Raw genomic sequence first — 27,375 nt, 5'->3', positions numbered from 1 at the left:
AGTCAAAATAGGCAAGATGGCAGACACAGCAAGGCAATCCAAGTCACACTCCTTTATAAACAACTGTGCAGCCTGCTTCTTTAAGATCTAAAAGTGTTTAAGATGCTGGATAAGAAAAGAAAATTAAAACCAAGACATTCTGAACAAGTGCAAGAGGCAATGTTTTCCTGTAATAATTTCTGCTCTGGTTCAATAGTTCAGGTTTTCCTTCACTTCAGCAGATACATCTTATCATACCAATAAACTGCACATTAATAAAAGCAGGCTTCTGAACTCAAGTTTCAGAGAACTGGAGAACGCAGAAAATCGCCAAAAGAATTCCTGCTTCAAATTGGCAATTCCCTATAACACAATACCTAAAATGGATTGGTACATACCTACTCATAGGTTACTAAGCCAGATTTCTTTGCATAGTGGGAGAAGGCTGTATTTTGTCTGGTTTCCTTTTTCCACCCTTTTGTTAGAAGTCAGCTGATATACCCACAGTGAAAAGGAAAGAAATATCTTTGCTGGCTGGCTGATTTTCATGAGGAAAAAATGCCATTCCTAAGACTCCCTTCTGATGATGGTTCTGACGATTATCTAATGCAGTTTTAACAATTGGGGTTACAATTTCCTTTCTCTCCCCCCCCCCCCCCGGGCCCTTCCCTCCCTGTTCATTGTGCCCTTCGGTTCACATTCCATCATTTCAAACTGTAAACTCCTTTGAATAAATAGGTGGAAATATGTAAACCACAAACACGCATTCCACAAAGATGAGAACAAGTGGCACATGTTCAGTTACTCTTTTTTAAAACAGCAAAAGAAAGCCCCGTTGTCCAAACTGTGCGTTCGTGGGAAGCTCTCACCAATACGAGACAAACTGAGTATTAGAAGTCATCTCTGCCAGAGGAGACACGCTTACAGTTAGCCAAGAGACATTTCCCTCCCTCCCCCTCCCACAAAACACTCAACAACAGGTAGGCACCCAGAGTCAGGAGCATTACAGACCCACCAGAGATTTAAGAGAAGGGCTGGCTAAGATCCCAGTAAGACTAGTTGTCCCAAGTGGAAAGGCTGGAATAATTATAGGAGAGTTGATATGCCAGCTGAGAAGCCTATGAATACACAACGGGTGGTCCCATGAGGTGGCTGATCCTCCTCTCCAAGGAGAACACTTGAATTGTGGCCTCTCTGTCCGGAATCAAGAAGCTTCTTGTTTGTTTTAGCTGGTATGTCCCAACGTTTCAAGAAAGTTCAACGGAGTTGGCCTTGATAACAGATCCTGAAGAAAAAGTAGCACAGGAGTGCGTGAGCGAGGCAGGAACGCCTGAGCTCCACAATTCATCAGTCAGAAGTTGGGGATGGGTGTACATCTGAACAGCAAGTAAGGAACGGTGTGCAAAGTCCAAGCCCTGCCTCTGGCTTCAGTACCCATGCTCTTCAGTCACTCTGATCCCATCCCAAATCACATACAACACCCCATTTATGGTCCTATTTCCCATTCACTTGACGTTAACCCTAGACACTGTACACTCTAGGTTGCAACGATCCGTGGCATCTGGGTGGGGAGGTGGTCAATAAAGGCAGTTGCAACAGTGCAACTGAAGCTCCACCCCTTTTGTACATGTGATGTCACATGCATGCTCGAAAGGGGTGGGGTTTCAATTATGCTGCTACAGCTGCCTCTTTTGACCACCACCACCACTCCTCCTCTACACCTGCTACTATCATGAATGCTACTCTGCACATGTTCTTTGCTCAATTATATCCCATTTCTAACAGTCCCATTCTCAAAGTGGTTAGCACTTTGGGAAAAACGAGAAAGGAACTTGAGGTTAGGGAGGAACTGAAATAAGAGAGCTCACTGGTTTCAACCATATTTGGGAATCAAGCTCAGAATATGAACCCTCCCTCCCTCCCACTTGAAGCATAAAACAAGAGTGGACCAATAAGGTTGAGCAAAAGGGTTCCACAACTGGAGTCTGGCCTCTTGCAGAGATACATTGGGAGAAGTCCTTTCCTCTATTTCCCACCCACCTTTTCTCTAAATGCATTGGGCAATTTGTCACTCACTTGGACCTAGTCCATTAAGGACAAATATCATAGGAGCACTCGGAGAGAGATAGCTATATTTTAATACCAAAGAAGAACTGGAAGTGAGGATTTCCAAATGCTCTCACAATCCATGTCTTAACTCCAACAGAAATAACTTTGATTGAGAGAAAACTCTGAAAAAAAGAGAATGTGGGGAAGCAAACTGGAGAAAAAGGAAGGTTTGGCTTCTCCAATCGATATGAAATTCCTGTCTTATATTTTTTTAAAAAAGAAAAAGAAGGGAAAAAAATATGAAATCACTCTTGGACTTACCACTCGATCATATCTATTTTATCCTCAAGAGCCAAAGTATTGAGGTGGTGAATTCTGGAGTTTGCAGCTTCAGATTTTAAGTCTTGGTGGTGCATATATATATATATTTATCATTCAGTAAAAAAAGAAAAAAAAACACCTCTGCATGAAGTAAACTAGCACATTGAAAAGAGAGGCTCAGTAGAGGTACCTATATGTTTGCTACTCAATGCAGGGACAGGCCATTTTTGTTTGTTTTTCTCTTCCCCCCCCCCCCCAAAGCAAATCATTCAGCATGACGGCCCTCTTGATACAACTATTTTGAATGAGTCCTAAATTCCATCATCTTTCTTTTGCATCACTCACTCTCATGCCTCATGTCTTTGTTCTCCAGTTCCTCAAACAATCAATTACATAAAAAATGTCAATTTCAGCCCCAAAGCTCAAGCTTTGTTCTCTGGATTAAGATCGTGTGATAGAGATAGTTGGCTCCGACGAATGACGGAGCTCCCTCCACAAGAGCGGAGTTCGGCAGTAACAAGAAGCCATTCCTGGGCACGTGGCAACAGAGATCAGTCATTGGTGATACCCTTGGCTCGTAGTTCCTCTTGCACCCGAGCAAGATATGTAGGATCTGGGTACCCAAACCTGGGGGAAAAGAAGACAAAAGGTTTATGAGTTTACCCTTCTTGACCTAAACTCTGGCAGTTTAAGTTACCCCAAAGTGGCTTAACTTGGGATTCTATGAAAGCTTCAGGAAAAATTAAATGGACAACCTCCCTTTATTAAAATACTTAACCAGCCTCTGCTGGCTCCCCTTCCCTCAAATGGGTGAAGGCTTCTGGATCTGTTCTAGGCTGTGAACCCATTAACCCAAGAGGCACAAAAGAGCTGATTGGTGTGAAACAAGTGCATATGCCAGAGCAATTTTCCTTGAAATTATTATTCCTTTTCTTTTTTAATGAAATTATGATTTCTGTGTATGCTGGTTGTTTCCTCTTCTAGAAGATGTTATCCTACAGTAGGTAAACATTTTCTAGATCAGTGTTTCTCAACCTTTGCAACACTGAGATGTGTGGATCTCAATTCCTAGAATTCTTAACAACAACTGTGCTCTGGATCCTGCTGCATACTGGTTTCTCGCCCAAAAAAAACTGATGTGAAAAATGGTTCCCCAAGAAGGATACCCACAGTCAGATACTTCTGCAGGTTGATAGAGAAAAAGCTTAGTTGGTGCATCAATCATGTAGCTGGTCTATGCAAAAAAATAATAATCAAGGCTCAGTTCATGCAAAAGTTTGGAATGCAACAATGGCTAATCAAAACTTTCTTTAGCACCAGGCACCCAAAATATATTGAAAAGAATCCAATGCAAAGCAAAACAATTTAAATAAACAGAACAATGTAACAATGCTGGGTTAGAATGAGTTCTCATTTCCTTTTAGTCATTAAGGTCAGTTCATAGAATCTCTCAGCTTAATCTATCTCAGAAGGCTGCTGCAAAGATAAATACATAGGCAACAAATTTATATGCCACAATGATCAACTTGAAGTGCAAATGTAGTGGTAGGTTTCGGATCCCATTCCAACCGGTACAGTTGGAACGGGCCTGGCGTTGTCCACATTGATGTGCGCAGCGCGTGCATGCTTTGTACCTGCTAGCGATGCCTCTGCAAGCCTCTGCGATGCTCCAGCTACTCGGCAGAGCATTGTGCAGGTGCTGTATGCGCCATGTGCGTAAGCGCTGAAGGCTTTAAAGGACAGGTAAGGAGTTTGGGCGGGCCCTCTGGAGCACCGTACCGGAACAGTACCCAGTGCTCCAGGTAGGCTCCAGTACGCCCATACTGGGGCGTACCGCCTGCAACCCACCACTGGAATGAAGGTACATAAACATGCACGTCAAGTTAAAAAAATTCCTGACTGTAACATTTCAAGAAGACATGACATTAGAGCTGTATATTTGAAAAGCTCTTGGTGAGGATAAAAAAAATATTTAGAGAGTCAACATAAATGTCTATTCTGTGAAATTCTTGGTGATATCCAATGATATGACTAAGTTGCTTTCAATTTGTAACCTACTAAATAGCATTCTTGCTCTGTACTGACTCTGGACTTTGTAGCATAGTACCTTTTAAAAACCTGTTTGTTTGGGTTCTCACAGGACCTTACTGAGTTCCAAGTGGCCTTAAATATCCCTTTGGCAGCCCCTTGATCCAAACCCTCCCCCTTTATTTTATTCCCTCCGCTTCACAACCACAGGCACCCTTGTGTTTCTCAACCTTTGCAAAACTGAGATGTGTGGATTTCAATTCCTAGAATTCTTAACAATAGCCAATTGGCAAGCTCTTACAGCTGGGGTCCCCCAGTGCAGTTGGTTTTGTGATGGATGTCGTTCCAGGTGATGACGTTGGCTCGCCCTGTGGTCATGGAGGTCCCAATAGTGAAGGTGAGCCGTTGATCAAAGGCCTTGCGGAAGAGCGCCAGAACCTTGTTGCCTTCAGGGCAGTCAGGTAAGTAAGCCACACGGGTAGTGCCTGGGTAGCGGACGCCAGGATTGGGATGTTCCACCTGCAAGAGAAAGATGAATTTCTGAGGGAAAAAAACCCTTAGCCACAAACAAGAAATGGAGGAGCTGACCTATAGACATGGTGCAGGTGAAATCTCCTAGATCAGGGGTGTTAAATTTACGGCGTCATGTTGACATCCTGTGACATATCATGACTTTCCCCTTCCCTAAACCAGAGGTGGGCATGGCCTACTAGTATGTGATGCATCCGGCCCACAGGCCGTGAGTTTGACACCCCTGTCCTACACTAACCCTGAGTCAACCTGCAACAACTTGTTATAGTTGTACCTGGCTGACTACACTCCTCGTTTGTATTGCTATTTCCCCACACACTTCTGCCCTCAAAATATATGGGACCACAACTCTAATTGTACTACCAAAGTCAACATGGTCATCCAATTGGAAAAGGTTAGATTAGGGGCATCTGAGTCTAAAATAGGGGAGTAGCAGGAACAGAAACAACACAAGCTGTTATTCACTTTAATAGCTTTGGTTAAGAGAGTGAAATAGAGGAAGGTCTTGCCTCATTTAGAAAAAAAATAGAATCCAATACAATTATGTATAAGTAATTTATAAAAGTGGCTAACTCTAATGAATATACAGTTTTTCCTCAATAAATCAGTCCTTCCTAACTTAATAGGGCAGAAATTTTGGACTACAAGTCCTAATGTCCCCAAATGCTTGATAAAGAGGATATGTGGTTTAGCAAATGTTAAGATTGGATAAGACAGTTACACTATCAAACTAGCTCTTTTGTTTCCGGTCATATATGGAACAACTCTTCTGATCTTAATCTGAAAGAAATGGAAATATGGATCTTCCATTCTAATAATAATGGTAGATTTATATGCTACAAGTCATGGATAGATTGGAGATTTGTGGAATCTGTTGCTTTCACTCAATTTTAAAGGTCCACCAGCCAGAATCTAGTGGAGAGAAAAAAGAAAATTGGGGAACTTGTTCTGAGAACCAGTCCTTCTTCATCTGTGATCCCAGGCCTTACTCATTTCAGCCATGTAATTTAACTTAATTTAACTTACAGGAGAAAGAATCAAAACAAGTTTTAATGTTACTTTTCTTAATCAGTTGGCAAGCCAAAATCTTCCCTATTTAGATCAAAATTTTCCCAGAGATTTTTCTATAGATGATCATCCTTATTGTAGCTGCAACTACAATACTATGCCATATTTAAGCTGTTCAAAGATGAGTGGCTAGAATTGCCTCTGAACATTTTATTCTCTGATGTTACTATATCAACTATCTTCTCCCTTTCTATTCCCCGGGAAAATGGCCATGCAGGACTTCTTAGCTCTCCTCCTCATTTTCCCTTCCCCTTTGCATTCTATGTTCTTATCAAACTGAAAAATCTACAGCTTCATCAATCTACAAAAGCAAACAATTAAAATTCCAATGAGGCCATAGGAATAGAGCTTTTCTGCAAATTTCCCCCAGGGCATGTCCATCTGCTGTTCTTTCTCAAAAGGTATCATCCTGGTAGATGATCTCCTTTGGTCTGCCTCCTGGTCACTTTGTCAAGAGTAGAAAAATATTTTGATTCAAGAACAATAGGCCTAAGCACCCTGGATAATCTTCAAACAAGTTGAACTCAACTTGAATTCAAAGAATATCAAAGATTTAGAAATGTTTTCATAGTAGGAACATCTGGTGGCCAAACTGAAAAACAGCAACTTGGGTATTGGTGACTGGTAGGGCTATTGTCTAGATTGGGAAGTTGAAAAACATCCAGGAGTTGGCAAGCTGTATTAAACTGCTATCAAGAAAGCAGGGGCATGCTTTAAAAACTGGGTCCCACTTGTGGGACACTTGTCATCCCCCCCCCCCCGCTGTTTCCATCTGGTGTCACCGAGTCTAATTCCAGAATGTTCATGTGACCTGTGTTTACATACTAAGAGTAAGTTAGAACACTTATTATGAGTAACTTTCCCAATCAGCTCAGCAAGAAAAAAAAAGCTCAGTGAATGCCCTGATGAATCATTTTCATAGTTTCATCCAAGGCAATAACTAAATTTGGTCATGTTTCAACTAATTCTTAATATTAGGGTTTTTTTGTGACAGCGTATATCCTAAATATAGATCCTACTCCTTTTTAAAACTAAAATATTGACTCTACAAAGATTTCCTTATCCTCCAGCAGAATCCCAGGACGTTTGACAGCAAGAATATTATGGCTTAAGTGGAGGTATTTCTTCTGCAAAGAGATCATTTGAATCTAGGCCATTTGCATGGCTTTTTTAAACTGTAGAGAAGCTAGTGCGGATTCCAGGGATCCTTTCAAATGATTTTGCAGGCTCAGGAAGCTTCAGGCTTGAATCGCCCCACTACCTAACAAATCCTTCCGACAATTCCAGGAATTTTGAAGAAGAGTTGGCAATATGGAATGTAGGCCACTGAGCATCTTTAGTTCCTGGCAGATTTATTTCTTACCTGGATGTCACACCTTTTCTTCCCAGAGCTGAAGGTGGCAAGCCTGCTGTGCTTTTCCCCTTCTCCCACCCGGCCATTTTGTTCTCGCAACTATCTGCTTTTGTGAAGAGGACATGACTGTCCCAGAATCACCTAGGGAGTGCTCAGCCTGAGTTTTTTCAGTCCTGATCTGACGCAGACATCACTATGCCCCACCAGCTTTCATAAAAAGCTTTCACATCTTTTTTTATTTGCACACAGGAGAGTCTCCCCCCTCCCCCCACCTGCCAACCATAAATTTCCGGCCTCTGGTTTTCAATTTGTCTCCTTTTACTTACAGAAGACTCTAAAAGCATCAGGCAAACATCAGTGTTAGCAAAATGGCACCTTTTATTTCCTGATACCTAAATGCTCCCTCCATTTACTCTTCGCTGATACTGCTCTCCTTCAAGAAGGGCAAATCATTGACAAACAAGGAAATATTTTCCCCCACAACTCATGCTTCCTTCACCCTTGGATATGCACCGTTTTTCTAGAGAGGTCCAAAAACCCCAGCAAAGCCAGGATTAAAAAGTTCTACATTTAAAAAAAATTAAGATTATATCAACTAAAAAATATCAATATTAATAATTGTCATCTGTTTGGTTAACCTACGGCATGTTAAATATTACCATTTTTAAAGGAACCAGATTGTGCATGCTAGGACACTAGACCAGCCAGTTTAGTCTAATGGTTAAAGCCACAGGCTCCAAACTGGGAGATGGTGAGTTCTAATCTCATTTTAGCCATGAAGGCCAGCTGGATGACCTTGGGCCAGTCTTTCTCTCTCTCTGCCCAGTTCACCTCAGAGGGCTGTTGTTACTGGAAAAATAGGAGGAAGGTGTGTTGGATTTGTTCACCACCTTATTTGTAAAAATAATAAAGGTGAGATATAAATAAACGAATAAAAATAAAACTAAGGTGTTTTTTTTTGCCAATTATCATTTCACTAGTCCTCACAAAGAACCAGTAAATAAAATATCCTTCATGGATTCTTTTAAGTGACTTCAGTGAAGTCTGACAGTGACTTTCCTTGGCTAATCGTAAAAAAAAAAAAAAAAACTAAACAAGCTCAGATCTGATTAATTCTGAGATGGGAAATCCTAAGGAAATCTCACCTCTGTAGGCTAAACTAGGAAACTGGGGAAAAAATGCAGAAAAAAGCACTTCCATATACTGTATGTTGTTGCAAAAAGACAAACCAACCACCCAGTCATGAATCCCCTCTATTTTATTTTAATCTGTTACATTATTTTCCACAATTAATGCCTACAGATTTAGAGTCTTTGGGAAGACATGAAAGGATGGCTTAAAGACCCACTCTTGAATTGTATCATGTTTTAATGCGATCTTAGCCAACCTGCTGCCTGCCTCTCAGTGTTGAGATTACAGTACAATTCTTAAAATCCTCAGCCAGCATGGCCAGTTGACCACCTCCTTACAAGTCTACTCAGAACAAAATGCCATCGCATTTAATCTGCTTCCTCTCAATGGGATGGCAAGAACGTAGGCCAATAATCATTGGAATCATTGGAAAGGAACCTTGAAGGCTTCTGGTCCAACTCTCTATCCTGGGCAAAAATCCTCAGATCAAGCCAGTTAAATAGTTTTCCAACCTTTGTTTGATGGAGTACTCACGACTCTGGGAGCCAGGCTGTTCAATGGCTTAGCATTTGATAATAATTAATAGTCACAGTCAGGAAATTCCACCTTATTTCAAGTTTGGATCTCTCGCTATAAAACTTCTACCCACTGGCTTACCTTATCTTATCCTCAGATGCTCTGGAAAATAAATCCATACTCTCTGATCTGTGACATCCCTTCATGTTTTGGAAGATTGTTATCAAGTCTCCCTTTATCCTTCTCTTCCGTAAGCTAAACATACCAAGATTCTTTAACCATTCTTTAGCCTTCAAGTCACTCACCATCTGTGTCTTTCTGTGCACTTTACATTGTCTTGTATTAGGGTGACCAAAACTGGACACAGCATTCCAGTTACGGTCTGTTCAGTGCAATACGGAGCAGAACTATCACTTCCTGTTAGCTCAACATTTTATTTCTGTTGTTGTGGTCCAAGATTGCACTGACCCTTTTGGTAGCTGCAGCACACTGGTGGCTCATGCTTGGTCTGTGATGCAACAAAATATTCAGAACCTTCTCGCAAGCACCACTGCCAAGCCAAGAACTGTCTATCTTCTATCTGGGCATCTACTTTTTCCTACCTAAGGGCAAAACCTTACATTTGTCAACACTGAATACCATTTTGTTGGATAAGGTCCAATTTTGAAGTCATGTATCCTAAAGAAGGTGGCCAACATTAATTTACATACCTAACAAAAATCCTACTCTAAGATTCAGCCCAATACCATTTCTGAATTCATTCTTTTCAAGCCATCCCCACCGCACACACAAGTAGACACTTACCATTTACTCCTATTTTTGGGGTAGGAATAAAAACACTGTACTTGAGGATGCCACAGTGACGGAAACTTGTCCTGACAACGTATGTTCTCTCCTGCAGCTTGTAAGTCATAATAAATTTCTATGTAGAGCAGGAATTTAAAGTAAACAGACCTGATACTACAGATGACCTGCCAGTTTTCCTTTGGGGGAGGGGACAGAATTAGGCCAGAGAGGATGAGACTGAATACTTCAGCCTTTTTTGTTTACATGAGATGGAATTGAGTAGTTAAAATGAGTGCTCCTATGCCTTGGAGAGATTTAATGTTCTCATTTCCTCTCTTAAAAACAAACATTTCTGTCTTCCCAATGTTCCCAATGCCCACTGGTGGGCACACAACCCTTGCATTGCCATATAAAACCTGGTGTCATTCTGGTAATCCTGCTATATATGTCCAACTCCAATTTTGATAAGAGATTTCCAGCCATCTGTGACAGGGCCATTTTTTCCTCTCAATTCTCTCTCTATCTTTTGCTTTCTCCAGTTTGGTGCCAACTCATTAGGTCCAATGCTGGGGAAATAGAGAACAGCAGCTCCTAATGCCATATGCAGCCTTTGGCCTCATCTGAAAAACTTTCACGAAATAAAGTAACTCAGCCTCAAGTTAGAGGTGCAGCCTGCTGCTTAGAAGGAAGAAAAGGGGGTGTCATAAAGAGATTTAAAAAAGGGTGAGTCCTAACTGGTTTTTTGCTGCCATCCCATCTGTTGCTCACTTTAGTTCCAAGAGGGAACACAGTCCTTAAAAGCGAGAAAGGATTCCTGCTTCTGACTTTGGCCTAGCTAGTTCTGCATGGGAGCTGAGGGCTCTGGGAGATGTAGTCTTAGCACAGTTGGAAGCTTCCAGAACAGGGAAGTTGACCCTGTAAAGACCATTTCTAAACAACAGAAAGAGGAAAGGAGGAACCCAACTTACTCCTTGTATGCCAGGTGGAAAGACATACTGGATTATGATGGTGCCGTATTTCTCGTAACCAGGAAGCAGAAGACTTGAATCCTTGGAGACTAGCATGCGTCCATTCTCCGGCTGGTTCCCTACCAGCTGCCCGTAGAAACGCCCACACATTGGGCAGGCTTTCTTGACCTGCAAGGCCCGGGTGATGCAGTCCTCACAGAAGGAGTGCTTGCATTTCTCCAAAGTCTTAATGTTCTGGATCTCCCCCAAACAAATGGGGCACTGGCTGTCCTGTTCCTCCTCCCCTCCCCTTGAGCAGCTGGCCATCCCTCCACTGCCACCTACTACTCTTGGCCCAGAGGTCTGCTGCCCTCGGGATATCAAGGCAGCTCCTCGACGGTGGAGCTCTACAGCTCCGTGTTCCCGGCTCTTCTCCATCAAGGCCATGCAGCCCATCAGCTCACTCTGACGCTGAGCCTTCTTCAATTCCTTCTCTGTTTCCTTGAGCAGTGCTTTGAGAGCCTTACGAGCCAGGTAGAGGCCATTGCTTGGTCCATGGGCAGGCATGGTAATCTGCAGCACATAGATCTCGGATGTCTCACCATCGATCAAGACACCAACTTTATTCTCCTCTTTCAACTTGACCAGTTTGGCAGGACTTTCCTTGGTCAGGAAGTCCCAGACGTGCTTATTTACCGTGAGCCTATTTTTAGTGGTGCCTCCACAAGCGGCCATCCTGGATAAAACAAATGATACTGAAAAGAGAGAGAGAGAGAAAGAAAAAGATAATCAAAGATACAGAAGAGGCTCCAGGCTGAAGTACAGATGGATACACTTGGGTTACTTCATCTCTATTGGCTAGAAGAGTCAAAGACTTGGATGGTTTCATTGTTTTGGGAGGAAATATTTTTGCTTTTATTGAGCATCGCAAGCCCCATTATCAAATCCTGAACCATTTAGAACTCAGACTGCTTGGATTCAGTATGTCCATCCTACATAATCAAGTGTTCATATGCCCTTCTGCCTAACTTCTAAAACACTTGAAGAAAGCACAAATCTAAGAGGCCGAGGAAAAGTGACTCTGACCAACCAGGAAGGTATTGACCTCCAAACTATACATTCTGGATTAAGTTGGTCTAAGTCCATGATGCCAAACCTATGGCACACATGCCCAAAGTGGCACACAAAGCCATGTTGCCCGACATGCATAGCCTTGCCTGTTTGTCTTTCAGGTTTCTGGCGTGCATGCACGTGTGATGATCAGCTGTCCTTTCACCAGTGCTGAAAACTGGTGTGCGCATGTGCGCTGGCCAGTTGACCATTGGGCACACATATATGCTAGAACCCAGAAGTTTGGCTTTTCCAGAGCTTGGCTCCAACGAGCGTGTGCACGCACGTTTCTGTGTGACTTTTTTGGCACTGGGTCCCAAAATGGTGGATCTCTAATCCTACCCATTTGAAAATCCTAATTTGGCCAAAACAGATTTGTGATTTCATTTTATTATTAAGGTGGGTGAAATAGGACCAAAAAGAATAATCTATTTGAATTTATTTATCTGATATTAATCTATCTGAATTTCTAAGTAGACTAACAAATGGCTCATTATCAACTGCAAGAATGTCTTTTTAAAAATAAACCAGAGGATTGTGTGTATGTGAGCAGAATCAGAATTACCATACCTGCTTCTAGCATTGGAGGGAAGAAAAAACTGTACTAACACATTTGCTAATTGTGCGAATGTCACCTTATCTTCTTTGGCCCAAGCAGTAAAATTCTTGAGCATAGACTTATACTGCATGACTGGCAAACTTCGGGAATCTGGATATTGCTAAACTTATCATTCCTAGTGTCCCTTGTTATTGGCTTTCTAGACCCAGTTTGTTAGGGTTAGGGTTAGTTCAGTAACATCTAGAGGGCAAGTTTCCTACAAGACTGAGAAGCCAGTTGTGAACATCTGAATAGGCTTAACTGATAGACCAATCTAGTCTTGCATAATATGGATTCTTTCCTCTTTCATCACCTTATACACTCCTCTGCATATATATACACAGAGGATAATTAACAATTGACCAGAAATCTAATTTATACCTGGTCAATCCTAGTATACCTAGTTGAGTAGTCAATAACAAAGTGCTTTCCAAAACCTTGAACAAAAATCTCTAGATATTTTTCTTAGGCAGATTTCCAAAATGCAAACCTGGAATTTTATTTTATTTTTGAATGCAAAGCGTGGATGCTACTGAGCTACATTCTCTTACAAGATGGTGGGTTAAGCATAAAGCTCTTGCATTTTACCTGGACTGCCAGAAATTCCTGCACTTGTAAGCAATCAGTGGGAAATCTATGAATGTTTTTAGTTTAAACCTCAGCGTACAAGGCAGAAAATCAGTCCATCTCCCATTTCAACTATCTTTCAAGATAAAAGTATATTTTCAAATAATTAAAGTGTAAACATTGTTGTACAAAAAATATCTAAAATAAGGAGCATCTCCGAGGATCACCTAAAACCAAAAGAAATCTACAACCAGACTGTATATTACAAAATTTTGCCCCTGAGCCAGTATTTTGCAAGAGACTTTGGGACATCTTAGTAGAACACTGCAAGAGCCCACTAGCAGCCCATGAGTAAAAGGAAAGAAAAAAAAAAGAATTAAAAGCCTCTGGGGAGGTATAGTCTAAGACAGGAGCCTGGGGAGATTAATAAATGAAAGCCTAATTGGGCTGAGTAAAAGAGATACAGTAGATGCAACATAATCAAGGGGCTTAGTAAAATCCCAAATGTTTGCCTTTTGGAGACAAGTTCCAAAGAGTTCAGTGAGCCTTATACAATAGTTACTAAGCTTCTGTTAAGGGAATCCTTTTTTTTTTTAAAGCTGATCCTTTACACTAAGTATTTACTTTTCAAGCATGTGTGTTGGTATTTCTTTATTATTTATTAAATTTATATGTTGCCCATCTCACTATCCAAAGCTATTTTAGGGATTCTTATCTACAAATGACTTAAACAGCTGAAGTACCAAATAGCAAAAGATGTCCTTTTTTTATGGCACATAGGTAATGCTGGAATCCACCTCCACTTTGCATAAACAGCATACAGCTCTGAGATTTCCTGTTGGTTCCCTATCCAAATACTAAGCAACCCTGACCCTCTGAACCTGCCAACTCTTGCCTAAACAAATTAATGAAAATTCACCCTATTGATAGCACTGAGTTTTCATGGCTGGGCATTAGTTCTGTAAGTTTTTCCAAATAGCTAATTGCTATGAAATGCAGATGGGAAAGCATTCTGTCCTGCTCCTATATGTCCCTAGAGACACCTGGCTGGGGAAATAAAATTCAGTACTAACCTGAGCAGATCACTTTTCAGCTTCAAGTGGCTCTTTTTTCTGCTCCCAGCAAGACACCAAGCTACACCCTAGCCCGGCAGCTATACATGATGTAAGGGCTTTATTACAACCTTGGGAAACTACCCTAAAACGATTGCATGGACAATGTCAAAAGTTACAATTTACAGCAGACATATTTTTTGCATGATTACACTAATTTACCTGAAGTCATTCCGGCAAGGGGTGGGAGTGGGGGTTTTAAATGTGCATTAAAATACTATGTTAATTACTAGCTACACAGAATCCTCCCCCCTTTCCTTGTACTTTCTGAATCTGGGGATTTTCCCACTTTCCTTGTTCTTTCTGAATCTGGGGATTTCTGAGAATAATTTCCCTTCCAACTGTGACTTAGAATAACTTCATGGTCACTTTAAAGGCATACTAATTGACATGCATTAAAACGAAACTTCGTTGCATACAGCTCTCAAACGGTCATCTTTGTGTTATCAAAAGCTCCTCCTAGTAATGGTTATTTAAAAAGCAACCAGGGCAGACTTTTTAAAGACACACAAATAAATTAATTTTGCTCCCAGAATACTCTGGTAGATACAAAATTTGGAATTAGCACACCCCACCCACCCCAATCCTTGTCCAACTGGGTATGGAAACCAATCGCCTTACCAGGGCCAGCTATCCGGGGAGGGGGAGGGTGTTTAGGGTCTGTGGAAACGCCAGCTGTCCCCTATAAAGAAGGGAAAGGACGCAACACCACAAAAGCAGATGCACCAGGCCTCTGGAGGGGGAGCTGATAAGCTTGCTCGTCGTCGCCTTAAAATTCCTACCTAGGGTAAGCGGGAGCCTTCTAAAGACGAGCGACGACGATGCCCCAGCAATAGAAGGAAGGGACCGGCTTCCTCCTCCAGCCTCCAGGCGTAAACGCTCCGGGGATGTGGCAAAGAAGGCTCGCTACTCTTGGAGCGCAAACCCTTCCCAAGGAGGAGCAGGAGCAGCGGGCGGAGCGAGAGGGCGAGCGTTCCCAGCTCGGGCGACAGAAGAGCCACCCAACCCCGCCGCGCGTCACCTTTGGAGAGGGCGCGACGCCACCGCAATACCGTACCTGGGGAGCCCATGAGAGAAGCTGGGATCGAAGACCGGCCGGATGTGGGAGTTCAGCTGAGCTGCGAATCAGAAACTGCAAAAGGGAGAAGAGAGGAGGCGGGTTAAATCGAGGCTGTGCCGAGGAGGAGGCGGCGCGGGGAGGGGGAGGAGGGAGCAAGAGGGCGTGCGTATATTTATAGTTGGCGCGGAGGAGCTCTGCTGTGGGAATCCGGGTGCAACCCTTCGCCCAAAGATGCCTGTTTTCGGCTTTTTCCTCCTGCGTTGTGGAGTCCTTGGAATACCCTCGTTGGGTAAATGAAACGTCTGCAACCACCAAGCTCTGAGAGCACCAAGGCCCCTCACAGCTCAATCCTGAGTTGTCAATATTGCCTCCGATTGGCACTTTTCCCGAGTGTGAGCGAAGAGACTAGTCCAGTGTTTCTCAACCTTGGCGAGTTTAAGTCCTGTGGACTTCAACTCCCAGAATCCCCCAGCCAGCTATGCTGGCTGGGGGATTCTGGAGTTGAAGTCCACAGGACTTAAACTCGCCAAGGTTGAGAAACACTGGACTAGGCATTGCCCTAAAGGGGGGGGGGGGATGTTCCCCTTTTCCTGTTTCCATGTAACACAGTAAATGCAATCGAGTTCAAGGTAGCTCGTGCCTGGTAAAAAGCTACATTAGCTAACACTGAATCGGGCATGCTAAATAGATGGCTTCATTGACCCCTTGGGCTGGCTGGATCTGTGTAGGAATATGGACTTAAATCCAAGCACTTTCAGTCCGGTTTTATCCTACAATATTTCTCTTCAAGCTTCTCCAGGAGGCTATGGAACTAATAACAACTAGCATTGCAATAAGTACGTCGGAATGGAGCCAAATACTCTTGGCCATCTCTTCCACATCTGTTTTCATTCTGTGTTAACTCAAGGCAAGGTTTTTGAATGAAGCAGGACTAAGCCAGGAGGTCACGGCTGACTCAAAGTTAATGTGTTGGAATTCATACTAGCCAATCAGAGAGAATCAGATATAATTCTGATTCCTTGAATAAGCCATAATTAGACTTACTCATTGCACTGCATTAAACCATGATTTATAGATCACGGTGGCTGAGTTCACACCGCACCATGCTAAATTAAAACCAAATGGGTGATCTAATCATAGCAGATGTTGGCTTTCATGTACCCATGACTCCTCTTTCCAATAAGTGGGCATTTTTATGAAGGAAGTTTCCACAGAAAATCTGTTGTTTTTTAATTTGGGAATTAAGTAAAAGTTACCAAATGTGTTCATGATGCCAAATGTTTGGATAGTGTATGATTGGTATATTACAAAAAAGCAACAAAGAGCTCCACACAATCTCTTTAAATTGGGGAGTGGCACATGGGATTCAGTGAAAGACATTTATAGTGCAAAAGTAAAGCAGTGCTTCCTGATACAATAAACTTTCTAATTATACATAGCTGGATGCTGACGGGGTATAAGCTAGTCCTGACTGGCCCAAAAAATCTTAAGAGTCAAGGTAGACAACTGGATGCAAAGTTTAAATGTTTGTGTGTTCACCATGAACAAGGCAAATTCCTTGTTTTCATCAGGAAAGCAACTGAAAATAAGGTGAAAACAATAGGACATGGTAAAACCGTATACAGTTTTAGTTGCCAGATTTCTAAATTGGGAGTGTAGGCCTGGGGGGGGGGGGGAACCAACCAGTTCTTCTATGAGAAAGGATTGTAAATTCTTTTTAAGGACTGGGGGGGGAAATGGGAAGGAGGCATATTGCTAACATTTGTCAACCATGCAATTGTGCAAACTGTGGATGGGAACCACTTTGCTCCCTCTCACATGAAATTAAAAGCCAGTCAGCTAATGATTCAGAAGGGGCAAAATTGGGGAGGGTTAAAAGCAAAGTACTTCAGAGGGAACAAAGGTTTCCAATCCAAACCTCGAATGCTGAAGAGCATCTTGTGGCCACTCACATAGCACCATATTCTCATCAAGGATTGAGTTCCAGAAATAGTTATTATAGTGGGTGCAACCAGTCACAAGACACCTATTTTTTTAGACTGAAAACTTGACACTTTGCTCCTTGCTACCCCCACAGCCTCCAAGGATGTTCCCTAGTGATTCTGATGTAGTATACTTGCCACCCTCTCTCCTTTTTCTTCCTTAGCACACATGGGCACTCTTCCAAGAAAACACAGGACAGTAGCAGATTTCCATCATTTAACCAGAGCATTCTTATAAATAAAGATAAGCTGGTGCTTTGATTTCCAGAATGTACTTCCCGTCCAATGGAAAGAGTCCATTAAAAGCTAAGGCAGGGAGGCTAGTGGGATTTGAGAGTAGTCTTGGGCGTCACATCACGGTTTCAAATTCCAGCCTTTGGAAATTTTAGTCGCCCACCTGGCTTTTTGGGTAAATTCATGAAGAATTAATTTCATCAGTGGTTACCAATCGGAATGACTGTAAACGTCCTTCATAGGTAGCATCAGAGGCAGTGTTGTCTCAATATGCCAGCCGTAATTCGCCTTTATGAGAAGAAACTGCCAAACTGATCGAGCAATAGCTGCTCTTACGATTTTAATTTGCAAACTGAAACTATAATGCAAACAGAATGTCTCTCTACAAATCCTTTTTCTGCTCTGATGAGAAGTAGAATGGTATGGAAATCAAACACAGCACAAAAAGGCCCTGCATAGATGTGACTATACTGTGGATCCTATAGAATCCTCCACAAGTTGCTTGCATGTGTTAATGTAAACGCATCTCCTTCATTGGGTACCTTGATAGTGGGAAACAGTCAGGGAAAACAGCCATGTTACTATATAGACTCAAAAAAACAATTTCATCTGCTGACATCCTTCCCAGGGTCTCTTCATTCCTTTACTGGGTGTTCTAAAACAGGGGTCTCCAACCTTGCACTGGCTGAGGAATTCTGGGAGTTGAAGTCCACAAGTCGTAAAGTTGCCAAGGTTGTAGACCCCTGTTCTAAAATACCACACCATGTTATGATGACCCTCCAGGGAATTTGCTCCTGGCCACAATACTCTCAAAGCCCTTTCATGGCTGCCTGATCAATATCACTTCTCAGAATTTAGGATTTGGGCATCTCCAAGTCAAATGAAGTTTGGATTGCAGGAGGTAAGATGGAACAAGAGTGATTCACTCAACAACAAAGCAACTTACATGGTGAAATTGCATATCTCTGGATGCCTTTGGGCCTATACTCAGTATAAGTTCAGGAGTGTCAAAACCCCATGTGATATTAAATCCTGACAAATAGGTTAATATAACTTACTGGTTTGTATAGTGATTAAATCCGGCTTCTCTAATTTGGCACTGTTCTGATGTGTTTTATTATAGAGGCCTGTCAGCTTCCCATCAGCATGCCAGGGTGGCAGGGAGGGTGAGAAGTTGCAAGCCAATATATAGTTGGACAGCACTCGATTTGGGAAAGCTGGTCATAAATAATTAAAGGACTCTAATTACTGGACAAGAATTTAGGCCAAAAGGTAATGGGGGGAGGGGAGAGACTATAAAAAGAACCTGTTCCCTGTTTACCTTATACCATAAACATAATGAAGAATAAAGAGCTTGCAAAGTATTTTTGGTGATGTATTATCTAAGAGTGAACGTCTCTTAAATGGCGCTGCTTATGTTGCCTTCACCTGAAGTGGCACCTCCACATAGGTGTTATTTAAGTGCTGAGAATAACTCTTTTATCACCCAGAGTTAGTTGTGTTTCAGAGATGGCATTCAACAGTCCAGCCCAATCCAGGATGAGGGAAATTAATTTTAGAGCAGAGAGTGGAAGGCTCTCTTTCTAAGATGACCTTTCCACCATTTCGAAGCACCTCCAGCACTACTTTGTATGCTGCAGGACATTTATAGAGTGACAGATGGATTTCACACGGATGTTTGACCAGCAGATGGCCTTAGTGCATAAGAGCAGCAGGAAGGTGCTGAAAAGGTTCTATGAACAGAAACAGAGGATTAATGGCCCAGTTGGTTGCTGGTTCGGACTAAGAAAGCATATTTGTCACAGAACTATCATGGGGTTGATCTTGAAAGTTATGGAGCACCACGGGTGTGTATCTATATTCCTTGATCTGAAACTTGCCTCCGGAAGTTGTGGGTGCTCCAACACCGGAAATTTTTAAGTAGAGATTGGACAGCCATTTGTCTGAAATAGTATAGGATTTCTGCCTGAATATGGGATTGGACTAGAAGACCTGCAAGGTCTCTTCCAAATCTGTTGTTCTGTTAACTCTCCAGGTGTGTTGGCGTTCAGAAACTCCAGAAATTCTGGAGGCCATCAGATATATTGTTATATGGTATATAGTCTACCATATAAAGCTGCTGCCAGATAAATGGAATGGCAGCCTAAGATAAATAAGGGCTCACAAGAAAAATCTGAGTCTCTGACTGGCTATGCGAATTTCACTAAATGAAAACCAAATATAATTTAGCGTAATGTGCACAGCCATTCAACGGCTCAGTCCTAACAGTTGGGTATGGACAGCTGTGTAACCAAATCAATTAAAAACTTAGAACTGTTTTTTGTACAACATGTTAAACTGGCTAATGCTCACTTTAGTAAGTTTTTGTGGGTCAGCATATAGGTAGTCCTCAACTTACAACAGTTTGTTTAGTAACCGTTCAAAATTACAACGGCACTGAAAAATGTGATTTATGACTGTTTTTCCTCAGTTTGTGGCATCCCTATGATCATGTGATTAAAATTCAGATGCTTGGCAACTGGTTCATATTTACGACTGTTGCTCTGTCCCAAGGTCATGTGATCCCTTTTTGTGACTTGACAAGCAAAGTCAAGGGAAGCCAGATTCACTTAACAACTAGGTTACTAATTTATCAACTGCAGTAATTCACTTAACAACTGTGGCAAGAAAAGTCATAAAATGGGGCCAAGCTCACTTAACAAATGTCTCACTTAACAACAAAAATATTGGGCTCAATTGTAGTCATACCTGTGTTATGTAAATCCAGAAAATAGTTAACTCAATAGCCCAGATAAACGGTGAGAAAACCCAGTCATTCTGTTGCTTAAACATAGCCAGCTTACTTTGTAAACTATGATTTATAATTTAGCAAATTAAGCAAATAGTATTATTCAGTAGACTATAGTTCAGCAAACCATAGCTTAAATCTTCGTATAAATCTAGTCTCTCACTAGAGTTCATCCTAAAATGAATCTCAACATGGCTTAAGCAAAGTCTGGAAAATACTTTGGTGGCAGAGGCACCTTCTCCATATATGCAAATATGGACAACTGTAGGGGGCACATAATAATGTCATTGAATAAATGCCAGAACATGTAACATATAACAGGAAACAGATATGTAACTGTGGCTCTTACATGGTGATGTTATCACGCCTGGGCTATCATTTTGGCATGGCTGTGGTTTATTTCAATTGCTGCTAAAGTTTGGCATTTTTCAAATATTCTCCTTGGGGTAGAATGTATTCTCACCTTATACAATTTGTTTGGGATGGCAGATCACTGCTTATATTCTTATAAATGCTGCAAAAATGTTCCTAGTAATTACAAATATATAATTCATTATTTGAACAATGATAAGCAGATACTGTACTGTATATGTGGTCATCCACAAGGGAATTGATTGCAAAATGGTTTAACATCTTTAAAAGCTAGTACTATCTATCTATCTATCTATCTATCTATCTATCTATCTATCTATCTATCTATCTATCTTCTATCTATCATCTATCTGTCTGTCTGTCTGTCTGTCTGTCTGTCTGTCTATCTATCTATCTATCTATCTATCTATCATCTATCTATCTATCTATCTATCTATCTATCTATCTATCTAGCTAGCTAGCTAGCTAGCTAGCTAGCTAGCTATCATCTATCTAAGGTGGCTTGCTGCCAGTTCGCCCCGGACACTTCTCTGCATGTGCACACCTGAACCGGTAGTAGAAAAATTACTTCAGATATATTTATACACATACATACATACATACATACATACATACATACATACATACATACATACCAGTCAAATGTCAAAAAAGTCAAGATGGTGACTGTGATAATCAAGCCCCAATCCCTTTTTACATAGTCTTGTGTATGATATTTACAAAGCAGGTGGAGACTACAACTGTGCAACCGTAGCTGCTATTTTGACTATTTTGACTTTGCACTGTGAATGCCCCAATCCATAATCTGAGCCCGGCTTCACGAATTTCAACAAAGAGAAACATACCAATTAATCATCTATCAGTTCAGCTATCAGTCTTGACTCCATTTCAAACAGGTTAATCACCTTTTATACTTTTGAAAGATGGCATGTATTTATTTATCCATACAGGAAATCCTGACAAATCAGTTTTAAGAATAGTTGCAAAGGAGCTACATGGATCAATGAGTAGGGAAAAAAAGACAGAAAGAAATGTACAGCCATATTGCTGGGTATCAGGCAAGCATCATTCTCTTTCTCTCTCTCTCTCATACACACACACACACACACACACACACACACACACTTCAGGAAGATTTCTAAGAACTTGCCTTGGAATGTAAGACACTCAGAAGAATCCAAAATGTAGTTCCTGTAATTCTCAATCAGTATATTTGTACATATCTCTAACTGCACCACTTAAAAACCAGCCCTATCTAGCTAATGATTAGCACAAAAGGGTAAGGAGTAGAATCCAATGTTTATATAAGTGACATTTAAATAATTCTAGAGGCTGCTGGGTTCCTCAATGAAATCTGAAGTGGGAACATTTATCTGAATGGTAGGTGTTGATTGTTCCCGTCTTGTCATTGCAGTATGCAGCCACAGGAAAATATAAGATGCTTTTCAGCTCTTATGCAGTGGTAATGAAGTTCCTCAAACCTGGCCTGGATGGGGCATCAAAATGTATGCAAATGAAATATGCTGTAGGCAATTTTGGAGATATCAGCATATGTACCTCTTTGTGTGGCATAGAAGTTGATGCTAAAATGGCAGAATAGCTAAAAATAAGATAAACAAAACACAGGCAGCCACAAGCCAACAGTTCAAAAAGAAAGAAAGAAAAGGTTTCGGTTGATTCTAAATAACACTTTTTATAAGATATACATATATACATACATACATACATACATACATACATACATAACTACAGGATGTCCTTTCTGATCTGGTCATATTTGCTCAAAATCAAACCTGCTTTTAGTTCGATTTACTTCCTCTTAAAAATATACAAAATTGTAAACAAATTACAATAGCTAATAAATTATCTAGCCCACAAACATGTTAACTGGCTGCCTTGTTCATACACTGTTCATACCCTGCATGTCAGCCTATAAAATATATTTCTTCCAGTTTAGCAAATGCTTTTTTTGATGGAAAACCATTTCATTTGCCGCAAGAGAATGGGTACTTCCAGAGTTAGTTCTGTGCAAACAACTTTGTATATAGAAAAAGACATAGCTTAATCTATTTTACGAATTGCTCAAGAAATGCAAACATTTATACAGCAGATCTTTGACTCAAAAGCAGCTGGATTGTCTTCCATTTTGGAGCTAGACTAAGTCCTAACTCTCCTAGACAGAATTCCTCACCTTGTCATGTACTGAGAGGGCAGCCACTGCATTGTTTTCTTGTCCTGGAAAATCCCTTGTTGTTGCTACTGGATAGTGGGAACAGGGGCAGGCAACAGAGTGGGTGACAAAACATGGTTTGCCAGCTGAGTTATCTCTATATAAAGCTTTCACTAGAGATCAAACAATTCTTCTTTGGTGCTGTAGTACAGGTGCCCTATACTACAAATCCTGGGTCTGTGATATTTGCAACCAAACACTTGAAGGGTATAAAATTGCCTGTGCCCTGGAACAATGCAGTGTCCACTTGTGGAACTAACCTAGACAAATCAGCCGTCAGTCATTTGGATGGGAATGATTCTTTAAAAATAAAGCAGCCTACATGGTCACCTGCATTTGGCAGTGAATCTAGTTGTTACAACCCTGTTTCTAAAGCCCTCCGCCTTCCCAGTTCAACTCTACCCCAAGAGAATTTGACAGTGGCCAAACATATAGCTTCTGCTCAGCTACAAAAGGCATGCATCTCTACACAACAAATGCAACCTCAACTCCAACCGCAAACCTAATTCCTGTCTACAGTATTTCCTCAAATCATCAAGATGGAGGGGAGGGGAGGGCGAGGTGCTAACTCTCCAAAATTCAGTTCCCTTTGTGAGCACATTACAGCCTTTCAGACATAACAAACACCGCCCAGTCAGTGAGAAAGTCCTCAGCTTGGAAATGCAATCTCTGTTTTGTCAAGGAAGAAAAGGAAAATTCAGCAATGCATCTCTTTGCTTTACCCTGGCTAGTTGACCTCTACTCTTATCATCATTAAGCTCTGCTCGCTATTGGACCCTTAACTAAAAGAACAATGTGACCTTGGGCAACACCAGGCCTTTACAATTCAAGGAATCTCACCACCACCACCACCACCACCACCACCACCACCACAACAATAATAATAATGAAAAATATATTTCAGATCGCATCCCTGAAAGAGAGAAGGAAGGCAAGCTTTTGCATGGCACAGAACCTGTTATTGTATAGTTGGGAATTAATGCAATAGTTGTAGGGAGGTAGAAAAAGCATTGATAGGTGGACTATTTGCGACTGGGATAGATGATAATTCTTTTTTTAAAAAACTATCCTCCCCAACCCTTCAATTTGGGGAGAAAAGCTGCTAGTTACAATAGAGGAGAATATGAATATATGTATGTGTGTTTGTGTGTTTGTATGTATGTATGTATGTATGTATGCATGCATGCATGTATGTCCAGGTTGAACATTGGTAGTCTCTAAGCTTAGCTGTCATTTTACAGGCATTTCAGTAACTTTTTAACTGTATTCAATGCCCAAAAAGATTACACGGTATAGCAATGTAACATCTACAAAATGAAAGCCAAGCTCAGAGACCATCAACCACCAACAAACCTGCCAGATTTTTACAAAGCTATTCAATAGCAGCAATGAAAGCCTAGGCCCAATAGCCTTGGAGTCACAAGGAGAGATGTGGAACAAAGAGAGAAGGAGGGGGCTTGGGGTGAGAAACAATGGCTTGAGGAAAAAGGGCCCCTCTGGGGGGGCGAAAAAGCTGTCAATTTCTTTGTCACCTTCTGATCCCAGTCACATCTATATTTTCCTCATCTCCCACACATCCCAGAGATACCTGCCAAAACCCCAACCCCCATTTTCTACGACTTCTCCACCACCTTCAAGAGCCTCATACGATGCACAGCAGTGGAGGGTGAACATTTTCTCCCATCCCTTAATACAAGGAGAGAAAAGATGGGCACTTAAGTTCATGCTTGCTTGATCAACAATGCTGCAAAAAATAATCCCTCTGCCCTCCTGAAAGGGGGGGGGAGCAACCTTTGCTCCCCTGCCAGCTCCCCTGCACGGTTTTAGGAGGCTTGACAGGTAGATCGGTAGACATCTGTGGGTAAATCGTTACCTAAAATACCCCGGTTTGTGTGTATGGTGTCTGTGCACGCATTTCCCCTAAAAGTCCTCCCCCACTAAAACAAGCTATCATGCCCCCCCCCTCTCCATTAACACATAAACCATCCTTTAGGCAACACCCCTGCTGCAAAGCCAGCTGACAACACACAAAGAAGGGACTGACTGCTGCAGCTGCCCTGGCGGTTGCCTGAATATGCAGATGGCCTCTGATCAATGCGCCACATTAGGATGATGATGATGATGATGGCCCCCCTTAAAAAAAAAACAAAATGAAAAGGAGAGCCATCTGGCCAACCGAGCCAGAAAGCGCGCGGGAGCAAAGCCCACCACCCTCTTTTTGCTCGCGCCCCATTCCCCCCCCCCAACTCTCCGCCTCCTCAGGCTCCCAGACTTTTTTGGGTGGTGGTGGTGGTAAAGGCACCCCTCATTTTGCAACCGGCGCTCCCCAGCACGGCACCCACCATAGCGGAACATCCAAGGGTGGCAGGAACGGTCCGTCCATCGAAGCTGCAGCTGCTGCGTGCGAAGACGACGGCGTTGGGAGCAAACAAACAATAAAGGGTGGTGGTGGAAGACGGGACGGGGGTAGGCGAGGGAGGCAACGAGGGCGCCGAGGCTTGAGCAAACGGGGTCCGACGAGGCGACCTATGGCGCGTCCGGGAACGCGTGCCGGTGCCGCCGCTCTGCTCAAGGTCTCCCTCCCTGCCAAGCAGCGGCGGTAGCAGCGGCAGCAGCCATCGCCGGGCGCGTCACGTGGCGCCGCTTGTTGCTGGCATGACGGGCATAGTCATGGCAACCACGCGCCGGGATGGCGGAGGAGCGAGCGCGGGCTACTGTAGGCGACGGGCGAGGAACGGTGGCGGATTCGGCTTTTTCTTGGCGCAAAGGACCGCGCCGCTCGCGGTTCCCTCCCCCCCCCACTCCTTTCCCGCGTTCTTCTTGCTTTGGTTGCCATAGGAGAGGGTGGCGGGTTGAAAATCCAAGTTGGGGTTCCGCAGGGACCTCTCGGCTCGAGCAGCGGCTATTCCGGAGTTAGGCCGTTCCCGTTTGGGTTCTCCTCCAACCCCACTTGCTTGAAAGCAAATGAAGCGGGGCGGCTTAGTAGGTCAAGTGCAATGAAGTTCCAGTGGGGTTTGGTTGGGTTTTCACATTTTACACCTAAGCGATGCCGACCTCCGGAGACCTGTGGCGGAGGTGGGGGGGACACACTCAGAAATCGATCGCATTGTGGTCCCATGGAGTTTGTGCTTTATGGGTTGCTAAAATGATCGGAGCCTTAACACTCACACACACCCCAAAACGGTATGACCTTGGTGACTGGAATAATTAAAGTCCGAATAAAGCAGGAAGCAGAGAGATGGCGGGCAGGCAATAGAACAAGGGTCTCCTATTTGCAAATACTCATTTATATTGTTCTTTTAACTGCAAGAATCCTTATCTGTAATAAAGATGTAAACTCACTATTCAGCTGGATCGAAGTCACTATTCATTCCCCCCCTTCCCTCCAGTTGGTACACTTTATACAACAGAAATCTTACAAGACTGAAATTGACTCCTCCTTCCATAATGGACTATCAGTTTAGTGTTTCCCTATTGAAGATGTGAGAGAGGGATGGACCATAACAGTTTATTCAAAGCTGGGTAGCAACTCCTAGGCTGGAGCAAGATTCAAATAGTTGATGGGGAGGGGAATTATGCTCCATCTTAATTATCATACCATTTTTTATGCTTACAATAACCATTCAAGAACTAAAAACAAGGGCTATAATTGTATCCCAAGGAATTTAGGCATGCCTACCTCCAAGCAAATTCAGGTTCTAAGTTCATAAAGCTCCATGGAAGAGTGATTTGGCAAAGATCCCAGGCAACAAATACTTATTACGAATATAAGCATCTTGTTGATAACCTGCTTGATAGAAAAGTTAACGAAAAGAAGAATGTCTGCTTTGTTGATATTGCTATACCAAGTGGTGCTAGGATTGAGGAAAAACAGTTGGAAAGAAATTATAAAATATTGGTGCTTGCAGACTGAAGTTAGATCAAATGCCTGTGGGGAAGAATCCATTCTTTCACCAATCATGATTGGAGCCCTTGGCACAATACTAAAGGACTTCCTCAATATATGGATATATTGAATTTGTCAGACTTGAACGCCCTAATTTTTACATTGATTTTTACATCTGCTTGGAACTGCAGAGATTCTTAGGTGCTACCCTAATGATTCTTGGGCCCTTGGTTGAGACTTGAATTATTAACTGCAAATTATCCACAGATAATAATAATAGCTATTCAATTTAGGAATCTTTTACATCTCAAAAGATCAGTGGATTGAGATGATCTTAATCCTTTTAGATACAGAGACTGTCTGACACTCAACTGTTATTATAATACTAATAGACAGGAAATGATTGGAAGGATTGTTTTTGTATGCAGTCTCGTTAATGATAGAACTCTTATCTGCAAATGGAGTTTTGCAGGAGTATAAGCTCTTGATCAGTTTTCTATAGGAATGGTGAAACTTGGATAATTAAACAAGAATTAAAAAGCACGAATCCTACCAAATTGCTGCCATCTTCTTTATAAAACAAGCCAACTTGGAACAAGATGATCTGCTGGTGAAGGGGCCAAGCCAGACAAGACTTAATGTCTTCAGTTTAGTTTCAAATTAACCCTGGTTCATCTGGCCAAAATCGTAATGTTCTTGTCTTAACTGATTTGATTCCTCACCCCA

General features: G+C 42.1%; 1 protein-coding gene across 4 annotated transcripts; it reads right to left on the bottom strand.

The window, feature by feature from the left end:
• Positions 1-666: 666 nt before the first annotated feature.
• On the bottom strand, positions 667-25,386 carry DTX3 (deltex E3 ubiquitin ligase 3). 4 transcript variants are annotated; one of them, XR_004254817.1, is made up of 6 exons: positions 25,106-25,386; positions 15,155-15,229; positions 10,732-11,465; positions 4,679-4,896; positions 2,350-2,976; positions 667-1,264 (listed from the first exon to the last, which is right to left on the bottom strand). XR_004254817.1 is itself a non-coding variant. In XM_032211557.1 (5 exons), exons 2-5 carry the CDS (start codon positions 15,165-15,167, stop codon positions 2,901-2,903), a joined length of 1,041 nt encoding a protein of 346 aa, XP_032067448.1. In that variant the 5' UTR covers positions 15,168-15,229; positions 25,106-25,386; the 3' UTR covers positions 2,098-2,900. The 4 variants fall into 4 exon arrangements, 3 of the variants coding, with proteins under 3 accessions (XP_032067448.1, XP_032067449.1, XP_032067450.1); XM_032211557.1 differs by lacking the exon at positions 667-1,264 and having other exon boundaries at positions 2,098-2,976; XM_032211558.1 differs by lacking the exons at positions 667-1,264; positions 25,106-25,386 and adding an exon at positions 14,059-14,182 and having other exon boundaries at positions 2,098-2,976.
• Positions 25,387-27,375: the final 1,989 nt, after the last annotated feature.

Source organism: Thamnophis elegans, chromosome 2 (genome assembly GCF_009769535.1).
Source record: "Thamnophis elegans isolate rThaEle1 chromosome 2, rThaEle1.pri, whole genome shotgun sequence".
In the NCBI taxonomy this organism is placed as follows: Eukaryota; Metazoa; Chordata; class Lepidosauria; order Squamata; family Colubridae; genus Thamnophis; species Thamnophis elegans.
This window is presented reverse-complemented; position numbering and strand designations above follow the sequence as displayed.

Excerpts from the sequence above, each read along its gene's own strand:
- DTX3 (XM_032211557.1), bottom strand. Across the intron at positions 4,897-10,731 it reads TTCCACCTGGCATACAAGGA|GTGGAACATCCCAATCCTGG; the intron begins GTAAGTTGGGTT and ends TTTCTCTTGCAG. Across the intron at positions 2,977-4,678 it reads TGCACTGGGGGACCCCAGCT|GTTTGGGTACCCAGATCCTA; the intron begins GTAAGAGCTTGC and ends CTTTTCCCCCAG.